This window comes from Rhipicephalus sanguineus, chromosome 10 (genome assembly GCF_013339695.2).
Source record: "Rhipicephalus sanguineus isolate Rsan-2018 chromosome 10, BIME_Rsan_1.4, whole genome shotgun sequence".
NCBI classification, from domain to species: Eukaryota; Metazoa; Arthropoda; class Arachnida; order Ixodida; family Ixodidae; genus Rhipicephalus; species Rhipicephalus sanguineus.
The window spans coordinates 24,756,260-24,778,974 of NC_051185.1; the positions used below are offsets into that span (position 1 = coordinate 24,756,260).

The following is a 22,715-nucleotide window of genomic DNA, read 5'->3' on the forward strand; positions in this document are numbered from 1 at the left end:
TCCAGATTCTGTGCTGTTTTTTAACCAAGTGCCACACATCTGGTATATTATGAGACATTAGAATAGCAAGCAGGCCTTAGATAATTTTGGTGTGCCGACAGTCCTCACGATGGCATAACAGACGCTGTGTCAAATCTTAAAGCGGCAACTGCAACTGGGTACGGCAATATACGTCCTTACCAAATTGTTTGCCAAGGAAGTACTACGGTCAAAAAACTAGATTCTGACGAAGTCGAATCCGTCACAGGATTAACTCCTTCACATTCGATTCTTTACAAGTATACACGCTGATCATGAAAAATAGTTATCATATAGAGTAAAAAAAAAAGCTCGTTAATTCGGATTTCACGGGACTCGAAAAACAGTCCGAATTAACCGAATGCCGAATTATCAGAAGTATCAAGAAAACAATAAATATAAATGTCCGATACATCGATGCACTTTCATTTTCTTGAGAAATACGCAAATCCAGTAATTATTTTGCATCAGAACAGTGCAAAAGCCGCAATTTCCATCATGTGCGAATTCGTTCACAATGTGAACGCATGTCAAGGCCCCCGTGTCTTAATCCAAAACGTGCTCTGAACCCATACCTTATTACATACCAACAACATGATTGTGGATGGCAACTATGCCTTTCTGAAAGCTCGTGGCTGTTTTGGCTGTCCGTGAAAGCCATTTTTGTTTGTTTGCATCGCACATTTGTGGCACTTCGCGCTCGGCGCGCTCCGAGTATCGTCTGAATTAACAGGGTTACAGCCAAATATGTCCGAGTTAAAGAGTTTGATGGATGGATAGATGAATAAACTTTCTTTCGGTCCCTCGGAACGCGCCCTAGCACGTTGCGGGCCGCTCCCACGTCGGAACAGAAAGACCAAGTCTCTCTGCTGCGTCGCGGGCCCCTTGGACTGCCCACAGTTGTGCTTCCAGTCTGGAGCTGGTAATAGCATCTTCCCATTTTGACGGTGTGATGACTTCGCGGCCGAGTTTGATGCCATTAAACAATGCATATGCTTGCCGGGACCAGAGAGCATGCATGAATTATCCGATTTTCCGAATTAACGAGTGTCGAATTAACAAGCTTTTACTGTGTACACGAAATAATTGAGCTCACTGCCTTCGACAGGCCTGCAAAGGCTCTCCTGCTGAACTTGATGGCTTGTTGGCGGCTTGCTATGTCGATACAAGACACAAAAACAGCAACGAATTGTGTACATGTGTTGTGCGATGAATATCATGAAAGTAGTGTGATCGTTTGCAATTGTGTATTTTTTCATTCCGCGATGCACGTCGTCAGCGTGTTTGGCTTGTCAGGTGCTTCTAACCAAGCCAAGCCGCTTGTCAAAACCCACATGATTGTCTCCTGGGTGTGTCTACTTCCAAGTTTTTTTGCCGGGCATAGTAGCACGGCGATTTTTAAGATGTCGAGAGCACCACAGACAAACCAGAGGTCGTACTACTATGATCGTAGATTCAGCCAGGAGTTCAATGCACGGGCAGTCTCACATTCAAGTGATCGATGAAGTCTGATACGGGCATATAGATGACCAGCCACCCGCGACTACTGCCGTCAAGGGCAGTCAGCAACCAAACGTGGTTTGGTGTTGAGTTGATGTGGTGGAAGCTGGGCTTACATTCACCACATCTACAGAGGCACTGGGTATGGAGTACCGTACATGTGGAAGAGCCTACATGCAAATATTGCACGCGCCATTGGCGTAGCCACGAGGCGGGGCTGGGGTTCAATCCCCCTCCACCCCAAATTTTTTAAATTTTGCATGTGGATATGTACACATACAAACAGATGCACGAACGTAAATACGCTCAAACTTCATTATAAAAGTCATCTGCCACAAAAATAACTTCGTTATATCCAAAAATTTGTTATAAACATTTATTCTCAGGACTGTATCTGTGACAAGACTATTCTTCATTTACTTCGTTATAACCGATAATTCGTTATATCGAGGTTTGAGTAGTGGTTGAACCCCCCCTCCCCTTTGAAAATTTCTGGCTACACCCCTGGCATGCGTCGTGGTTTTCTGGTACAGTAATAGGAAAAGCACTGTCCACAGCACGAAGTGCAACATGGTAGTGCCAAGATTAATGCCCTCCCAATGCATGCTTGACTATTTCTGGATAGTAAATGAGGTTGGTTCTAACGCGTTTTGATTCGACATTGCACTCCATAATGTGTCTTTCTGGGTTGGTGTTAAGAAGTTCTTGCATCATTTTTTTTCTTATCAAGTAGGAAATCACTACGGAACTAGAACTCTTCTACAACGTTTTGAAAGTGCCAATGGCATACCCGCATGTTGGAGACTTGCTTGCTTGCTTGTTCCTTGCATTTGGCTCACACCCACAGCGGGGGATTGGCCAAGAAGCCGGCGGTTACAGTCAATTGGAACATTGGGTTAAAAAAAGAAAATCAGGGAAAGGGAAAAGTGGCTTTTTTGAAGTAGAACTTGCTTGCGGACTGCTATGTATCAACATTTTCTTTCAATTGTCGCCCATTGGCGCTATACGGTTGTATGAACTGTGACGGCATTATAGCGCCCTCGTTATTTACTGCTTGTGTAATGATCGCACAAGTTTCATGTTGATGTGCTGCAATCATGAACCGAATCTTCTTTTTTTTGAAACTGCAAAAGGTGGAATAGTATTTGCCTTGATGCAGACAACTTGGTTTACCGCAAGTCACACTACGAACTGGTCCTGCTACAGAAATATGAAAACTGACTACTATTAACTCCTTTTTTCTGGAATATCATCGCATAATGGTAATGGTATCACTAGTACATGTTCAACAAATAGCTTTTGAAGTGCTGAAATGGACCATATAAGTCAACAATATTTTGGCAACCAAACTGAATATGTTTGGCAGTGAAATGTAGCAGCACTACTCACTCAGCTACATAGTTCGTTCAAAAGTGCTCGTAGCAGAAAAAAAAAGGCTGCCAGGTCTGCGCGGAACACATAGTAAAGTCTCGGCAAAAGCTGGAGGAGCGGCCTTTCTAGAGCCCGTTGTAAACTCTCTTGGGGCGACTACACTTAACCTCGATATAACGAACACAGATATAACGAATTATTGCTTATAACGAAATATAGTCCTGTGATTAGTGTTGTGAATGCATGTTTATAACGAATTTTCGGATATAACAGTTATTTTCGTGTCAGATGTGACTGTTATAGTGTACTACAAGTGCACTTGCACGGTACCCATTAGGCCATAAATCATAATTTTCCGAAGTAGGGAAGTGCCCACTTTGTCATTATTCATCATTCCGCAGAGAAGCGAGGTATCCACTACACACGTCTCTAAGGCATTACATGCACTTTGTTGTTGATGCTGCGGCTGAAGACAATGCAGAATTATGGTTGAGCCCTCTGTAATGGGTGGGAAGCTTTAAAGCAACCGCTCTAGGCATTTCGCATTGTGTGACACCTGTATGTTATTTTACTCTTCTATCACGCTATATCGCGTCTGTTAAGATGACTCCTTGCATGCATGACACCTCTATACGGTCTTTTTGCAAAGGAGGTTCAAGCACCGGCGTGACTCTTTGGTAGAATACTAGATTTCCATGCAGAGAGCCTGGATTCAAATCCTCCTTGCTCCTAGATTATTTTTTTTTTCCATATTGCGCGATGGCGGTTACGGACACTGGTGATGTTGGCGGACAATTATGCCACCAATATCGACTGCTGTGATATCAAAACGGCTTTTGCTGTAAAAGCCAGCAGCACCTTGTCACCACATTTGTTTCATATCGGTGACTGCACTTGCTCGAGGTTCACAGCAAAAGCAGAGATTACACAAAGGAAAGAATGGAAGTAGTTCTTTTTGTTTCTTTGTTTCTAGAAAGTTTGGTCTGTCGAAGCAAATTCGTCTTCTTCAACAAAGCCTTAACCTTGCTTTCTGAAAACATCCTTATTTTACGTCTCTCTCAGTTTTGGGCTCCCCAATGCGATGTCTGAAATGGAGAAAGAGAAATACACAAAAGAACGTTAGTTTCAGCAATCGCAATTGTTACCTTTTTACACTGACTGACACATCACCGCACTGAAGAGTGTAGTTGCACACACGAAGAATTCGTAACGAGTAGGATGGCTCGCACGGCTACCGAACCACTCACAGAGGTAAACATTTAGTGAGCACCTAGTTAAAATTTAAGACTCAAAATCCTCCATGTTTTCAGAATACTTTCTTGTTATAACCCCATTTATTATGCAGTTCTAATCATTCAATACAGCAAATGACGTAAAAGGAAAGCCTCTTGATCATTCAATGTCGACTTCAAACAGTTTGCCTAAAATGCCTGGTAGAGCACACAGCAAGAGCGTACCATCTTCATTAGTTTCACATACCTTATACAAAATGAGTTCTTTGATCTGCCTTTGTTGCAATGTCAGTGTGACACCAGTATTGCACTAGTCGCACAGGCATCATTTTATCAGTTCCTACTGATAACATTAGTGACTATGCCTTGAAATAGCTACCGAGTCTAATATTATTCTATTTAACTGTGCTGCACTACCACCACATAACAAAATTTGGTATTTGGTGGTACTATGTCTACTAGGCCACAAATGCAAAGTCCACTCCACTAGTTCTACACCACCACCTCAAGCCAACAACATTACTTGCCTATAACTCATACTAGTGTAACACCAGTGATACACCACCACACCCTACCAGCAGCATCAGTACAGTTAGCATCAAACATTTAAGGAATGCGAGACACAAGAAAAAGCTGCATATTCCCACAGCTTTGGCAGGCAGCCTTGAATTCTGACTTGTTCTAAAATGCATTAGCAATATGCACTGTGCAGTCCGGCCAAATAGTCACAAATTGCTGGGAAATTCAAGGTTTTCTCAGATCTAATGGCCTCTAAACTTCTGATGCTGACTCTACATACAAGCGCTACAGCACTGCTTAACTACCACCTGTCTCCACATTAGTACTATGCTACAATCCCATGCCAGCAACATTAATACACATACTACTGATACCATACTACTCCCTGCCAGCTACCACATGTTGCGACATCATACTATGGCACAGCTAAGTCTACCACCAGAACACAACTCTAGTGTCCATGCCAGTGTCCCACTAGTGCTACACTACAGCTGCTGCCAACAACTGGCAATCATACTTTGGCATAGCTAAGTGTACCACCAGTGAAGTACTACCACATGTTACCCGACAACTAGGGATCATACTCTGGCATAGCTAAGTATATCAAGAGACATGTACCAACACGCCCATCAACGCATCCTTCTAGTTATCATACTCTGGCATAGCCAAGTCTACCACCAGTGAAACACAACTCTAGTGTCCATGCTAGTGTTCCACTACAGATGCTGCCAACAACTAGTGATCATACTCTGGCATATCTAAATCTACCACCACTGAAACACCACCACATGTTACCCGACAACTCTAGTGCCCATGCTAGTGTTCCACTAGGGCTACGCTACAGCTGCTGCCAACTAGTTATCATACTCTGGCATAGCCAAGTCTACCACCAGTGAAACATAACTCTAGTGTCCATGCTAGTGTTCCACTAGTGATACACTACAGCTGCTGCCAACAACTAGTGATCATACTCTGGCATACTTAAGTCTACCACCTGCGAAACAGTAACACTGCATACCCGGTCTGAGCTGCTGAGTCTGTGCTCGAGGTGGCCGATCTGCTGTTGAGAACGGAAGTGCAGTGCCTGTGTCTTGTCGATAAGTTGCTGGTACGGAGACACAGCCTGCGTTCCCATAACTACATGGCCCTGCAAAGCAGAACAGAACAAAAACACACTGTTGCAGAGGCAGCACAGCAAACATGTGTGCAAATGCTGAAAGTGACTAACACAAGTGCCTGAGTACAACTAAATGTGTACTGCTGCATGATGGCTATTCGTGTCATGCCACAATACTGAACAGGGGCGTAGCCAGAAATTTTTTTCGGGGGGGTTCAACCATACTTTATGTATGTTCGTGCGTGCATTTGTATATGTGCGTGCCTATATACGCAAGCAAAACTGAAAAATTTCGGGGGGGGTTTGAACCCCCCCAACCCCCCCCTTGGCTACGCCCCTGATACTGAACCAAATTGTCTTTAGTGTATGATATGTTGATACACTAAAGACAAACACAATTAGTTCAAACTAACAAAAGAAGATAGAAATTCCATTATAAATATCTGACGAAATAATCTACTATTAAACCTAAACCGCTGTGCTCATATCTGCTCTCGTGTGTAACAGCTGCTATATAAACAGAGCACACAAGTTTCTGACCAAAGCCTCTTCCACATAGGAAACGGGAAACAGCGCAAACCACACGACAACAGGACAGAGACTGACCAAGCGCTGTAATCCGATCTTTGCCCTGTTTTCCCGTGGTTCACACTGTTTCTCGTTTTCTGCAAACATGTGCCAACCTGTCCAAATAAGCACTCTAGTCTTTCACATACACTCACACATGCACGCCCGTACAAAAAGGTCATCTCAGTCTGGAAAAATTCACTGTACATTCCTTGTAGCCTTGTGGTACAAATGAGCACCTTGCAGGATTCCACAGAACTGATTTGCAAAAGTACGCCCGCAGGCACCGCCAAGTACGCACCAGCTTCGAGTCGATCTTGGCGTCGAGGTGGGCGTTGCGGATCAGGTTGACGATCCATTTCTCAGCTGCCTCGGGTGTCATGTTGAGCTTCTCTGCCAACATACTGTGTAAAAGAAGTAAAAAAAAACAGAAACACGGAGAAATGAGCACTTTTTGCAATGCACTCGAATACAAGATGAACAGCTAGAACTACAGGATCTAGAGAATTAGACAAATAACACTGCGACCCGGATATCCTACTGCAAGAAGTGGGCTCGCCATGCTTTTTCCAATTTTGAAGTAGTTTAAAGGAAAAACTAATGCGATACAGTGCAGACCACTTATAACGTAACCGCATATAGTGCAGGACCGGTTATAATGCGGTCGTTTTCGACTCCCGTTTACCCTCCCATAGAACCGCATGTATACGCATACCGCTTATTGTGCAGTCCCCCAAGATGAAATACCGTTTATAATGCGGTTGCGAGAAAATATTTCTGACAAACGTGGTAGCGAGTGCGGTTCTCAAAGGAGGTACGCCGCTGGGGAGGGAGCGACGAGGTCGTTACGAAGAGCGAGGGCACGCACAGTGAACGAACGAGGGGCGGAGGGAGGAAAAAGACCGCGGCAGCGCTGTGCGGGCTCGCCGAGTGGGGAAGGATGGTGGTTGCCTAGGCGACGGAGTAGCCTTTGCACCGGCGGCGGCAAGGCTCTGCGGCCGCTTGCCGGCAGCGTCGTCGTTATCACACTTGCTACAGATAGTGTCGCGTTTGCTACCTCGTCCTCAAATTGAAAAGTTTTGCGGCTTCCTGACGCGAGCTTTCGTCTTTTTCTGCCAGTGCGCGGACTTAAACGAGCTTGGCGGGCTTTTGTCGCCGTTGATCTCCCAGCCGCGAACATAAACCGCACAAACTTCGTATCATGCGCGCTGTTCTTGGGTTAGTGCTTGAGTGCGAACTTTTCGACGTCCGATCTTCATGTTGTCTTGGAGAAACTTCCCACGACAACATGCTGAACCGCACGCTAGGCCTAATCAGCGTTGGTTGCTTTTCGGTAGCGGTCGCGGGCGATAAAAGTTGCGCTTTGGTGCGTAATCAACGAAACTTTTTGTGATGGCTGCACTTGAAGGGAAGAGAATCATATCGTTAATGAAAACGAGGGCATGGTTGACACATGCAACTCTCGAATGGTGGTTCCGGATTCGATTGCAATGTCTTGGACATCGCGTGCACGCCCGTGAAATCGAACGATCGGTACCGCTCAGCACGTGAAATTTCGGTCGCGATTCGACATGGTTTCTGTGTAATGCGCATACCTCGAGGTGGCCTGAAACGTAGTCGGCGAATTTCCGCGATGGCACTTTGTTTTGTTTGCTTTTTCCCCCCGTGTTCATTTCGTTGGCAATGCGGGTCATTGGCGGTTAATTTTTGAACATTCGGAGATTTAAGTGGTTGTAAGCGCCCCAAATCGCATATGTCGATTATCGGACACGCGAGGCTACATGCTCAACACGTTTTGCGCAAGTGCAGCCTTTATAGAAGGTTGTTTTGGTTATAGTGCGGTACCGCTTATAGTGCGGATATTCGCGACTCCGGCGACTTACGTTATAAGCGGTCTATACTGTACTAGTTTTAGCGAACGTGGACTGTTGCAATACAATTCCAGAAGCTTCAGCAAAGCAAGCACTACGCTTCTGGAATTGTATGTGTGAACATCGGTCGCGTAGAGTCGCTTTTTGGTTGCCACTTGCAAATGGTCACGCAACCGGTGCTAGTCGCAGGTGAGATTGAGTCTTCACTCCTAGCTTGGGGGCGGGCAATTCGGACTGCGCTAAGGGTAGGCAGACCGTTGAAGCATTATTTTCTCTTAAGCATTTTCTCAGCACGATTCGGGCTGAGAAAAGTTTTGAAGAGCTATGGAGGCAGTGGTGTTAGTACTGTCACTTTAGAGAGTTAGATTTCTCGAATTCTCAGGAAGACTCATGAAAAAAAGAAACATGATAACTACCCACTGTTACCACGCCACCTTAACCACGCATCGACACTAGCGCCACATTTCCTTACAGTGTATTCAGCACGAAACTCTAAATGCATCAAAAGACAGCTGTGGCCGTACTTGATGGAGATGCATTCGTGGATGCGGCAGAAGGTCTCGAAGATGAAGAGCCGGGCGTTCTCAATGAAGTCGTCCTGACAGGCCACCAGGAAGAAGTCGTTGGACAGGACCACCTCGCACTCGCGCAGCTTTTGCTGGGCCCCGTCAAAGTCAAAGTTGACGAAAAGGCACTCCACGAACTCGGTGATGGGGTCGTGGTACGTGTACGACTCCTGCGCATCAACGTTGCCCCAAGAAGGAGTTGTTAACACGAGCGAGCGAACAAGGCATTGGTGGACAGAAGTTTCGGAAGCATTTATGTGCCTTGTTTGCCATCCCTGGCTACTAGTCTCTCCTAGGCTCTTCTAGTCTAGGCTCTTCTAGAAAGTCTAGGCCCTTCTAGTCTAGGTCCTTCTAGTCACACTCAATATGAGTTTCAATGTGGTGGCTTCGTTTGAAAGGGCCCCAAGCCTACACAGCAACGCCAGCAAACGTTAAAGTGGTCTAGTAAATATACCAGGAGTCTAAACAGACTTTGGTTCGTTCACACATTTCTTTTTTTTATGACAGTACTGCACTGCCGTGTTGACGCCACTTTGGCCGTGGGCAACATGTTGTAACTCATATTGCACGCAACTGCACGGTGCTCACGGATTGAAACACGACGTCGCGTTGCGCCATGCCACTGCCAATCGAGCTGCTAAAGGTAATGTTGACTCTGATGTAAGTGTTCGAGTTTAATTTATGCCAATATGAGACGAACTGTAAAGGCTGAAAACGAAAGTATGGGCATTACTTAGCCCTAAATTTTCGATTTTCAATCCGTGAGTACTGTACAGAAGATAGACGAGAGATTCACAAGGAGCTCTGTTAGTCCGTCATCTATCCACTGCTCTGCCTGTTGCGCTGTAAACATTCAACGATCAAGCAACAGCAAAATTTCTCAATCACACGTGCATCGAGGCCGAGATAACGTAGCATTTTCTTGAAGCACTTTTTCGTTGGCTGGAACACTGCGTTAGTTACGTTTTCATCCGGACTGGCTATTCATCAGCTATTCGTGGCAAATCATGAAATAATTTGTAGGGTGTGACCCTTCGGGGTGATTTATCCGGCCCCACCTGAAACCTGAAAATACCAGCTCGGCTCGAATGTCAAGCTGCATTCCACACAGGAGGCGCTGTTGTTTTTTTTTCCCCAGATTCCTTATTCCCATTTTTCTTCTTTTTTATTTATTTAAGAATGAGATCAAAGCAGGAAAAGGAGTTTACAGCATGCACAACAAGAAAAAAAGAGCTCAATTACAAATGTACACAAAGTAACACAGAATGTCAGCTTGAACAACATTTTTCCGGTAAAAATCCTTTACAGCACATTCGCACGCACAGCCTACCAATGCCGTAACAATGCAACAATTACCTGCTGGATGACCTTCACGAGGTCACGAAGGGCATTGCGCTTCTGCTTGTTCGTTATTACAGCGCACGTCAGGTACCTCAGGATGTGTGGGCAGATGGTCTGTATCGTGTTCAGATACCTTGACAAGACGCAAAGAGAAGAACGTTTTGTATAATTAAGATAGGTGCGACCATGCAGCACAAGATATAAGCTAAACTTAACTGCATTTTAAACAAAGCATGCAAGCAATCTACATTATCACAAACTAACAAGTAGACTGTAGCTGTTACTGATTTCACACACCTCAGGGCCTTGCCTGAATAAACCTGTTCACGACAGGCATTCCTTAGGTGTCCTATCACAAGCAGAAGACTTCCAAGCGTACAAGACCGACATTTGAAACAAGATTAATCTTTTAAGACAAAAAATTGACAAATACCCATTTGTAGCACAAAGTCACAATGAAATCCATACGGATTTGTCGGAAAGAAAACTCCTTCGTTGCCAAAAGGTTCGTCCTGGGCTGGGCATCGAACCTGGGACCAACCCCTCTCAGGAGCTGTTGCTGTACCAAATTCACCTTTGCGCTGCCAATTGATAGCATCCTGGTTAGCTCAATCGGTAGAGCAACCGCATGGAAGGCGTTGGTGCCACGTTTGATCCCCAGATCAAGAAGAATTTTTCGGCAATGAAAAAAGCTTTCTTTCCGAGAAATCCGTATGGATTTCCATGTGGCTTGGTGCTACAAACGAGCGGTTGTCATCTTCCCCTTCTGAACCCTTCCGCCACTTTGCAGGATTGCACAGAATCAATTTGCAGCATTCAGGACTAATATTTTAATAAGATTTGACACAGCATTCGTAAAAAATCAAGTAAAGGTACAAATGCACAATATTTGAGAAGCTTCAGGTGGGATCAGTGACCAACCAGAGCTGCGAAGGCACTGTCAAAATTTCCTCTTACGCCTCCTTGAAAGAAACTTACTGTGGCTGCCCGAGGAAGAGCTCGATGATGAGGTCGCGGCCCTTGGCATGGTTGAAGAACACAAACAGGCTCCAGTGGATGAGCCAGGTGCGCTGCTGCAGCGAGTGCAGGGGCGACGAGAAGTTCTGCGCCAACGATAAGAAGGATACGAAAATTACGAGCCGCCTACTTCGCCCGCTTTGGTGGGCAAAGAAGCTCACTTTATCTACAGCATAAACCTTAAGGTGGCAGGAAGCTTTCTGAACCGAGCAAGAAAAAAAAACCAGGTCTGCGCACACAGCAGCACTGTCACAGCAAAAGCTGGAGGAGCAGTCTTTCTAGAGCCCGTTGTAAACTTTCTTGGGGCGACTAGTACGAGCACAGTTGCAAGGTGCCCACTACGCCATAACTCATCATAATTTTGCAAAGTAGGGAAGCACCCACTACGCCATTATTCATCATTCTGCGGAGAACCAAGCTACCCACTACGTGTCTGTAAGGCATTCAAGGGGTCAAGAAGCACCCCTTCGGCTTGTTGAAGAAACACATTCTGCGGAAAGCTGGCACGGCTATGAACTGCTCAGCCAAACATTGCAGTCGTGCGCGCCGCGTAAAGGCTGCAAGTGGAGCGCGAAGTTGCTGTTTTCTCAGGCGCCCTCTTTTCAAACAGCGGCCGGTTCTCATTCTCGTCGGCGGGCAGAGTGCCTGCCGGTTGACGTCACGTATCTGCTTTTCCGCGTTGCTAAAGACATAGCATCCTCATTGGCTGACAGCCGACATAAATCGAGAGCAGCATTCAGATCAGATGCACTTCTTGCCACAGGGTGCCGCCACTTGTCGGCACCGCACTCCTCAGTCTGCTAACTTTACACGGTAGCCACACTAGCGCACGCGAATCACAGCGGAAAAACGATCGCGTTTCCCAATGCGCGCTGACGTAACTTCTTTCCCCCGTGCCATCCCTCCCTGTGTAGCTTCCAGTGCGCTCGGTGGGACGAGAAAAGAGAGAAAGCGCTGAGAGCGTGCGCCAAACCCCGTAACTCCGCTCGTTCTTGACGGATTCGAGAAATTTTTGCGGCAATCGATTCGGGAGGCAGTAAACTCCGATATGGAGGTCATTATATCATTACTTGGAAAAGTGGTTCATGACCCCTTCAACAGTGCTTTGTTGATGCTGTGGCTGACGATGAAGAATTATGCCTGTACCCTTTGTAATGGGCAGGAGGCCTTAAACCATGCACTCGTTATGCAATTCACACTGTCTGCCACCTGGTGTTATTTTTACTCTTCTATCACGCAATAATACATCTGTTAATGTGTTAGTGAGCCTTGTCAAGCTGCCTAAAAGCGCCCTTTACTCTCACTCCTCATGATCTGTATTGCTCATGAAATAAACTGTCTGTCTGTCTGTCGATCCATCGATCCATCCTGTACACGACGCCTGTATAGGGTGTTTTTGCGAAGGAGTTTTAAGCACCAGCATGGCTTTGTGGTAGAATACTCGACTTCCACACAGAGTGCCTGTGTTCAAACCTCGCTCAAACCCAGGTTTATTTTTTTTTTTATTGTGCACCATAGCTCTTACGAACACCGGTGGTGGCACACGACGACTGCAAAATCCCGAGCAAGCCCCCCCCTACGGCGATGGATAATCCGATAAGATTTGAAAGGGACCGCTTGCGCGGTCCCGGATCAAAATTTAAGGTAGCGGCGAAAGAACCGCTACGAATAAAGAATGCACAGCCTGCTTCTAATGAAATGCTTTATTGAATGTGGATGCAATCACTGTTTTTATCCGCAATCATCGGGCGAATAAGAACAGTGAATGAAACGGTGAAAATGGCAGGAGAAGGGGAGCGCATATTTCAAATCTCCCGAAAAAAGGGAGGAGGGCGCTTGCTCAGGATTTTACAGTATACTACCACCAAAATCAGTTGTTATGATCTCATAACAGCTTTTACTATAAAACTGCAAAGGCAAGGTTGCCATGGCTAACAATGCTATTCAACATATCTTCACAAGTTCAAGTGCGGCCTCGTAAAAGGAAAATGCGCAACATGATAAATTTCTGGTTCACTTACGTTGTTGTCGATGTACTCTCGCAGCCGGCTCAAGTCGTCAAGGGCCACATCCCAGTTCTGCATGAGGATCTCAGAGGCCAGCTTACCCCACAGGTTGTTGAGGTAGTTTTTGTCATTAGGCGAAATCTGGAATGGCCAAGATCACGACATATTGAGAGACAACACCACTTTCGAGCCAGGCAGGTCCTCATCGTTCACAGGGAGCAACAAAAGAAAGATGACGCGGACACTGATGTAAAGGCCACACTTTTCTTTATTTTTTCTATGCGATTTCAAAAATCTGTGATCCCTACAAAGGGGCGAGCCATTTCTTTCCGCAATATCACCATCATTATCAGCCTACCACCCATTGTAAAGGGCTCAGTCATAATTTATTTCCATCATCAGCCACAGTATCGACAAAGTACAGTAGACTCTCAAGTCAAACTCAAGGGGACCTCAGGACTTTATCTGAATTATCAGAAGTGCTCATAAACATGACTCAAGGCAACATGCCACCTAGTGTTGTGATTAGAGCTTAGAGCTTAGATTAGCGAATTCGAATAATAAAGATTGAGTGCGAATCGCACCGAATAATTTCGAATAATTTTCGAATATTTCTCAAATATTTTTCGAATAATTTGAAGTGAAATTACAGAAAAAGTTGCAGAGAATCCCTAAGTATGTTCTTGTGAGATAGCAACATGAAAGTGTTTCTTTTCGCGAGGTTGATGAAGCGCTGGTGGGGTCATATTTCATAGTTGTCTTTCTTATCAAGAATGGGGCAATGTAGAGGCCGAATTGTATTTATGTACATGATTTGGTGCAACCAAGTGTTGCCGACAACACTTTACACGTGGTAGGCAAAGATGCCATTTCCTCAGCCTCTTCTCTTTCAACTTCTGTGGAAGGCCAACTGATGCGGCAGACAAGGGTTTGCTCCCTTCAAATCCAGAGTTCCAAATCTGCCTCGTAGACGTCGATATATAAGAACATCTGAAATTTAGGATGCTAAAATGCTTCGGCGTCCGATTTTTCAGACTTCCTGCGCAAATTTCAGGTCTAAAACAGCATTAATTGAGCCCCCAACTCTGCCACATCTTTCATCTCCATATTGGAGCCAGCGTTTTCTTGAGTTAATACATTTGCGACCGTAGCGGAGCTTGAAAGGCAGCTTTGCCGCAATACGGGGGTGTGGTGAGGTGAAGCATATTGAAAATCTAGGGACCACTTCCAAACGGACGTTGACTGTCTCTTGGCTAAGTTCGACCGTAACGGACCTTGAAAGGCAGCTTTGCCGCAATACGGGGGTGTGAGTAGGTGAAGCATACTGAAAATCTAGGGACCACTTCCAATCAGACGTTGTCTCTTGCCTAAGTTCGACCGTAACGGTGCTTGAAAGGTAGCTTTGCCGCAATACGGGGGTGTGATGAGGTGAAGCATATTGAAAATCTAGGGACCACTTCCAACCGGACGTTGTCTCTTGCCTAAATTCGACCGTAACGGAGCTTGAAAAGCAGCTTTGCCGCAATACGAGTGTAATGAGGTGAAGCATATTGAAAATATGAAGGGGTCACTTTCAACCGGATGTTGACTGCATTTGTCTTTGGGAAGTTCGAATAGTTCGAATAGTAAAATTTCAGTGCGAATCGAATCGAATAGCAATTACTATTCGAAAAATATTCAAAATTTCGAATATTCGCACACCCCTAGTTGTGATGTTTATTGTTTCCCAATGCCGCAGCAACATGAAAGACAGCTCTGTATGATTGCCCAGTAAAGATTTTAGACATAAGTGGTCATACCAGTACTCTTTATTATACAATGCACACACATGAGTGTAAATAAGGGAGGAAATGCGTTGCATCCTGCAAAAACAGCCTGTAGCCCCTTCCCATTCTTAGGACTCTTTCCCGAAATGACATTAGTGCAATGCAGCGAAAGTGACTTCAAGAAGCGTTCGGCACACATTTATACAAAACCAGGCCACCTCCTTTTTTTTCTTCTTCCTCAGTCAGCATGCAATTGTTGGTGCGCATGTTTTGGCTAGTTTGGCTGCTTTGTTGGTAGGCAACCGGATTTATCTGCGACTGTTAGTGACATAACGCAAATGCTCAGCTAGAAGCAACAAAGAAAGAGGATATTTTCAGACATGAACAAGCAAAAAGTTTGAATTAAGTGGCTTTAAAATACATTGAAAACATAGTGCGAGAACCAAAAGCTTAAGACTTGTTTGAATTTGCCAACAGCTTGAATTATCAGAGCTGGAATCACTGCCAGTCTACTGTATAAAGCTATGTATTCTTGCCTCTCTATTGAGAAAAGGGTCAATACCGGACTGACCGATGGCCCCATTATTTCACTCTCTGAGATTGGCGATAATTTTTTCTCTTTGTTTGGCCAAGGATGGACGAGTCTTTTCTAGGACCAAGTCGCCGAATGCTGCGCTAGAAGAGCCAGGGTAGGGGCCAGTTGGTTGTACATGCTGTAAACTTTGCGCACTACAAGGATAAGAGCGGACGAGGAAAGAACGATACGGGACAAAACAAGCGCGAACATTTTACGTATCGTTCTTTCCTCGTCCACTCTTATCCTTGCAGCGCGCAAAGTTTACAGAATGCTGCGCACTGAAACAAACGCTCACCAGGAAACGATGGAGGTACAGGCATTCCCCGGCACCGGTGTAACCGCCCGTTTCGTACTGATGTTTCGCGTAGGCGTACAGGCTATCAATCATTTCTGGATTGATCTGCAATCCAAAGAGCATGGTCAGCCATAACATGCAAGTCACAAAAAACAAAACAGCATACAGTATGTCTGCAGTGGTGAGAGAGTGCACTTTCCTCACGCTTGCGAGTCATTTACTCATGAACGATGTCTTAAAACAGTGTAACAGGCCTTCTCTACATTTATAGTGCACCAAAGCAACAGGACACACATATATACATACTCTGGTGTGCTACACAGTTCAACTCTTTTATAAGAGACACTCACTGGGGAGCAGTTCTTGCCCTTTATATCAGCAGTTTGTAATAAGCAGGGTACCGTGTTCTCATTTTCTGATCGATCCCTATTTCGATGTAGGCACACTAGTGTCTCTGATACCCAGTAGTCTGTTGCATCAGTACCTCTTATAAAGGGGTTCAACTGTAAATGCTGAAATGGATTACCAACATGCCCAAGCTTACGCTCTTTCAAGCGTCCTCACTTACACAAGCTTTAATCTGAAGCATTATACACAACCAACCAGAGACCAGCTCTGGTCATCGCAGAGTAAAAAACTACAGGGGCCCCCAAGCAATTTATGATCTGTAAATGCGAGAGCATTTCCAAACATTCAGATCACGAATACCGTATTTACCCAATTCTAACGCGCACCTATTTTCGAGAAATATGGGTCGAAAATTTGCATGCGCGTTGGAATCGGGTACAAACCGAAACTGGCACCCCATCGCAGCCTACCGTCATCGTCATTAAGCGGCGTCAAGCAACTTGTTGCTGGCAACCATGGTAGCACGTTTTCTTTTTCCCTCGTTTCCTGTATCGCAGTTGTGGTGGCACTGTCGCAGAAGTGTGTGTGTATTTCTTTTCTCCCCTCCTTTGTTATTGCTGCCTTTCTGAGTTCGGCCTGCGCAGCATCGTGGCCATCGTCCCTGGGCCCAATGGATACTTCATCCTCAAAGACGCGTCGTGTCCGTCACGATAATGGTTTTAAACGTAAAGTTATTGTGCGCGCGGAAGAGAACGGCAACAGGGAGGCGGCTCGTTATTTCGGCGTGCCGGAGACCTGTGTTCGTGATTGGCGAAAGCTGAAAAAAGAAATTTTTGCTGGCAAGTCGACAAGCAAAGGCCACCACGGACCACGGACGGGAAAATTTCCCGGCCTTGAAGATGAGCTTGCTGACTTCGTGAGGCAGCTCCGAGTGGACCACATGCCTGTCACAACTGAGGTGCTTAAGGTAAAGGCCTACGAAATAGCCAGGAGTCGAGGCCTCTCGAGAAGCGATTTCAAGGCGAGCCGAAATTGGATAACGCGGTTCATGAAGCGCAAGGGGTTTTCCCTGCGCAGGCGAACTGGAGTGTGCCAGAAGCTCCCGGAGGCTTTTGAGCAAAAGCTGATTGCTTTTCAGAAATACATAATGTTGTTGCGGCGCAACAACGCGTACATACTTGGACAAATAGGAAACGCGGATCAAATGCCTATGTATTTTGACATGCCTTCTAATACGACTGTCGAGTCAAGAGGGGCAAAACAAGTCTGCGTGCCAACGTCGGGCAACGAGAAGACCCGCGTTACGGCAATGCTAGCGTGCACAGCAGATGGTGCAAAGTTGCCCCCTTTCCTTGTATTTAAACGTAAAACGCTTCCAAAGAACGTGAACTTCCCGCGAGGCGTTATAGTGCGCGCCAACGAAAAAGGTTGGATGTACACTCAACTGGTTATTGACTGGATCGACTGTGTGTGGCGCAAGAGACCAGGCGCCAACTTGGGAATCCGCTCCATGCTTGTGCTTGACGCATTCAAGTGTCACCTGGATCAGCGCGTGAAAGATAAACTGGCGGCTTGCCATACGGACTTGGTGGTGATTCCGGGTGGCATGACGTCTCAGCTTCAGCCGCTGGACGTTTGCATTAACAAGCCCATGAAAGACCGCATGCGGGCACTGTATAGTGAGCGGTTAGTCGACGGGAGCCACACGTTCACATCAGGCAACAGGCTGAAGCGTGCCTCGATTGAAGACATGACAAGGTGGGTGGCCGAAGCTTGGCATGGGATTCCATCTGGCATGGTTGAGAAAGCCTTCAAGAAATGCGGAATCTCCAATGCTATGGACGGAACTGAAGACGAGATGCTCTAGTCCGAGAGTGACAAAGAGCTCTCTGAGAGCGATAGCGATTAAATAAACATTTGTTTTTCCTTGCTGAAAATACTTTGCTCCCCTTTTCTCCCATTCGTTCGCGGAAATCACGTGCTCGTTCCAGTCATGTATGTCTCTTTTTTTTTTCTTTTTTCGGATTCGGGTGCGCGTTAGAATCGGGTCTCTCATTCTTTTTTTTTTCTATTGCCAAATTAGGGTGCGCGTTAGATTTGGGTAAATACGGTATTCAGTTTTGAAACAGCCACTCGCACATCCCCAAAGAATCCGCAATTCATGCGGGGTCACCGCGCAACAAGCCAAATAATGTTCTTGCATTGACAACGTGGTAGACAACTCAAATATTGAATCGAGATTGAGTGAAGGCTATGTCACATTCGATGTCTCTGAAATTGTGGACACCAAATCAAGAAAATTCAGCTAGAGGGTTAATCCTCGAATTAAAGCAATTATGCTAAAGAATAAGAACAATGTTGTGCAACACATTCGTTTATACGCACAAAATGCACTCGGTTTATCTTGGTTACAGAACTGGGCTATGCGAAGTGGCAGGCTAAGGAATGTTTTCAACTGAGACAAATTGTATTTCGCCAGAAATTGCCTCTTTACATTCCACGAAGTAAGGGAAGTAGGCGGAAGACCCCCTTCATGTATTTTACGGATTGAAGCGAGACAATTTTTTAGCATCACGAGTACTATGAGCAATTGCTCGCGATAAGCGCGTCATATCGCTGAAATCTGGGTGCTAACGGTAGTGCAGGCTCTGATGCAAGTGTCTGAGTCAAAATTATGCCGATATGACACGAACTGTAGGCGCTGGCAATGAACGTATGTACATTACTTAGCCCTAATATTTTGCGTTTCAATCCATGAGTACTGTAGATATATACATACAAACTCAACGTTTTCTGGAATGGGAAGCCGGAGGTGGGCTTACGCCCATGGTACACAGATACATTTTTGTTTTGCGACTTCTCAAGCTTGAAAAATAAAGGCATGATGCCACTGAATATGTCAATGGAAATGCAGGACAATGGGGTGCGTGATCGCGGACACGAGGCTTCACTTACTTGGTTAGAGTTCTGCATCAAGTAGTCCATGACTTGTCGACTGTCCCTGATAGAAAAATTAGAATGGCATCACTGTCAAAGCAATTCAGTGGACATCAACTATTAGCACAAAAAATGGACCCCCTTCATCAATTCCCTTTTCTTCCTTGCTCGTTTCCAGCAAGGATCTATAATACGATGGGTTTGATACCTTTAGGTGTAGCATGCAAACCTTTATCTTGAATGGTCAACGACCCGCTTCTACCAAAAAAAAAATTAAGAACACATACTATACAGCACTATTCGGCAAGATGAAATGTTCCACATTCGTCACCGTCACAACTGGCACACACCAACACTCTCCTAGGGTTACACATACGTAAATACCCAAGAAAGTTGACAAGAGTTAACACCACCATCATAACGCAATGGTAGTGTGTTGTGTGTATTATGATGAGGTTGTGGGTTTGGTTCCAAACTTGGAGCAAGTTCTCTGCGTCCACCAGTTTGGTTGGCCTACATCTGTCACTGCATTAAGAACTACCAATGAAATATGTATTCTTTCATTGGCTGCATTATGCTTTGACTTCATATGTGTCGTATTTTAAAAGGGTACTGAAACGAAAATTTTCAGTTTCTTTTTTTGTATCGAATGAAAGCTCAAGCCCTCAAGAGCCTAGAAAATGTACTGGGAAGCGCGAGTGCACCATGAAGAAGTAATTATAGTACGTTTTTACAAACTAGTTTCGGTTCCTTCTGTACACTGACATCACAACACAGTATGAGCTTCTTGTCACGTGCCTGACGGCACGTTTTGGTGCCTGATGTCATCAAAACTAGCCATACTGGTGTGTGAAATCACCATAATTGACACTGTAGCCTGAAGGCACGCTAGTGTTGATGTCAGTAGGTGCGCCATGCAGAAATCGACTTTAATGTCAAAATAAAATATCTTACCAACATTTACCGAGCTTCACACTTGCACAGAACTGTCTCTGTATTGAAGAGATTTGTACGGCACAGTGAACTCACCTTCGAAATTCGTGTCAGTAACCCTTTAAGAAAAATGGGTCCCTCAAGCAATACCTCTTCTCACATAACGTTAACTTATCGCCTTTCACTGCGTGAACTTACCGGCAACTCTGGATGTACTTGCATACTTCATCATTCTGGCAGGCTTCGATCAGAGCAAGCGTTTCACTTTTCAAGACCACGAGCATTTGCACGACCTCGCCTCGTCGCTGGATCATATCTGGAAAAAATTTTGGCATACAACTCATTCATTGATCTGTGACTTATTAAAGACAATGTTGCCACTATAAAAGAAAGCGGCCCATATTAGCCATCATTCAGGCAACAATAGTCCGTGCTAGCCAACGCTAGCCATTACTAGCAGCCATAGCACTAGCCAATGCTAGCAACCACAGTAATGTCTGAATTCGTAACGAAATCGGACATAGCTCGTTATGCATGGCTTGCACGTGACGTCACAGACAGGTTCTCTGCGCTTGTTCACCAACATGGCCGCCACCGTGACTTTTTTATCTAATTAGCGTACCTGCCAAGTCTCCCGGATTACCCGGGAGACTCCCGGATTTTGAACGTTTCTCCCGGTTGTACGGGTCATAGGAAAATCTCCTGGAAATCCAGTTTTGCCCCGCGCGTCCAGTGCATTGCGCGCACCGTGCGTCACGGTGACGCGAGGTGGGACGTTTCGCGTACAGATGCGTTACACGCAATTTAAAAATTGATCCTAAATGTGTTATAGGTTATATCAGCCGTTAATATTTCGTAGATGATGCGTTTGTGTACACACAAATCTATCCTACAAGTTGTCTTGCCTTCAAAATTTTGTGTCACTACTGCTTTAAGTGGAGAGCCCAGCACTTAAAAGTGTAGCCGTTACCGATGTCTGTCGAGATAGCGTGTTCGCCAGCGCTTGCGACCGTCCCCGTCTTAATGGCGCCCCTTATTGTCCCTTGCCCGACGAAATAACTGGTAAGCAAGCGACGACAGGCCTCGCACGCGGACGGCCGGGTCGTTTCATCTCTGCTTCAACCGCGTTCGTCCCTAGCGCTAGCGCGCATTTACTCGCACGTGAAACAGACGATGCGTAAGCGATGTTATCGGTTTGGACTATGTACAGTTCAGCGGCGACCGCAAAATCCCGCTTACAGTGTCCATATAATTGCTATCGCAGTACCCCCCTCCCCCGCGGCCGGCATACTTCATCCCCCCCCCCCCCCCCGTTGAGTAGATCTCCCCCGGATCCCGTTTCTCCAAACTTGGCAGGTATGTATTGGAGTGTCATTTCAGTGGAGGACACCCAGTCGTTCCCTCCCCGCACGTTCTTTTGTGCTCTCACCGCTTTCTTCTGTTCGCCAGCTGAGCCAAGGGGGAAAACAAAGGATTGAAGGGGACATCGGAACTAATCTGATGTCACCGTTTCTTGCTCCGCGCGTTCGAGCAAGAGTTCACCCTGCGTCTCAACCAGTTTGTTCACCAAGATGTCGGCCACGGTGACGTCAATGCAAGCTATGTTAGGCCCCGAATTTCGCGAAGCGTACACTATAAATAATTAGGTTAAGTTACAAAGACAAAAGGCTTATTTTACCGATATGTGCAACGTTAAGTGCAGGCAGGAAAAGACCGAATAGACGCGTTACCTTGTGGTACTTCGGCGTCCGGGTAGCACATCTTGTAAACGTCGATGTTGAAGTCGACCATCTTGGTGTTTTGTAACAGATCCAGCTTGGCTTTGAGTAGGTCATCTTCATTGTAGATCTAGAACAGTGAGTCATTAGAAAAGCAATTAGATCAAGTCGCGATCACGCAATATGGGAAGGAGTGAACCGGGTTTGGGAAGTTTTAGTGTCATCGGCTACGAATCGGACAGCTTGGAACTTTCATAGCGGTTATTTCCGGACAAAAGTTGTTTCCAGAGGGAAAGCAACACCCCACGCGGCATTTCCATACGAATGCATCTTCAATATCGACAGAGCCACGTTGTTTTGACACTTTTTCAAAGATGACCCAGAACATGGTTAGGCATGACAACTGGTCAACACGCGGAAAGATGGTAATCGGACATTATCGGACAGCCAAACTTGGCTCGCGCATGCCGAAGGTGCTTTAGGAATACTTACACTCTTGTTCTGAAGGAATTCCAGCAGCGGAAATACCATATGCCGGTCGATGTATTGGCCGACCGTGCAAGTCAAGTCCCACTCCGCCATTTTGGCTGTGAAGGAAGACTGTTGCTAGACGATGCTGCCGGCCACGGCCGAACTCCACCGCCAATCGGCAAACAACCGATATGCCTAAAAATACGTTTCTTTGCCGTCAGAGCCTCCGAGATTGTGCGTTTGCAGGTTTTCGCTGGCGCGTAATCTTGGAGGTCATAATGCAGTCAGAAAGTTCTAAGAGACCTAGAGAAAAGCGTGGCGCCACTGTCTATACGAGTTTTTAATGGGCACTTTGCTGTAGAGCGAATGAAAAGTATATGTCGAGAATCGTATTTATTTTTCAAAATTGCTGGAATTTGAGTTTATCTTTTTATAGAGAGCGCTGTTGTCGAGGCACCAGCAGTGGCGCGAGTTTCAACATACTTGAAAATGCGGTTTTGGTTTTAAAGATTCCAGCTTGTTTATTGCGTTCGAAATTTTGTTCC

The 22,715-nt window shown here is 45.6% G+C and overlaps 1 protein-coding gene across 1 annotated transcript; it reads right to left on the bottom strand.

Moving 5' to 3' along the window:
• Window positions 1–3,841: 3,841 nt before the first annotated feature.
• Window positions 3,842–22,295, bottom strand: LOC119407272 (eukaryotic translation initiation factor 3 subunit E-B). Its single transcript, XM_037674162.2, has 12 exons — window positions 22,192–22,295; window positions 21,712–21,829; window positions 20,180–20,297; window positions 19,067–19,112; window positions 15,764–15,868; window positions 13,141–13,266; window positions 11,081–11,205; window positions 10,118–10,235; window positions 8,720–8,931; window positions 6,626–6,728; window positions 5,659–5,787; window positions 3,842–3,974 (listed from the first exon to the last, which is right to left on the bottom strand). The coding sequence occupies exons 1-12, from the start codon at window positions 22,279–22,281 to the stop codon at window positions 3,948–3,950; spliced, it is 1,317 nt and encodes a 438-aa protein (XP_037530090.1). The 5' UTR covers window positions 22,282–22,295; the 3' UTR covers window positions 3,842–3,947.
• Between the last annotated feature and the right edge of the window lie 420 nt (window positions 22,296–22,715).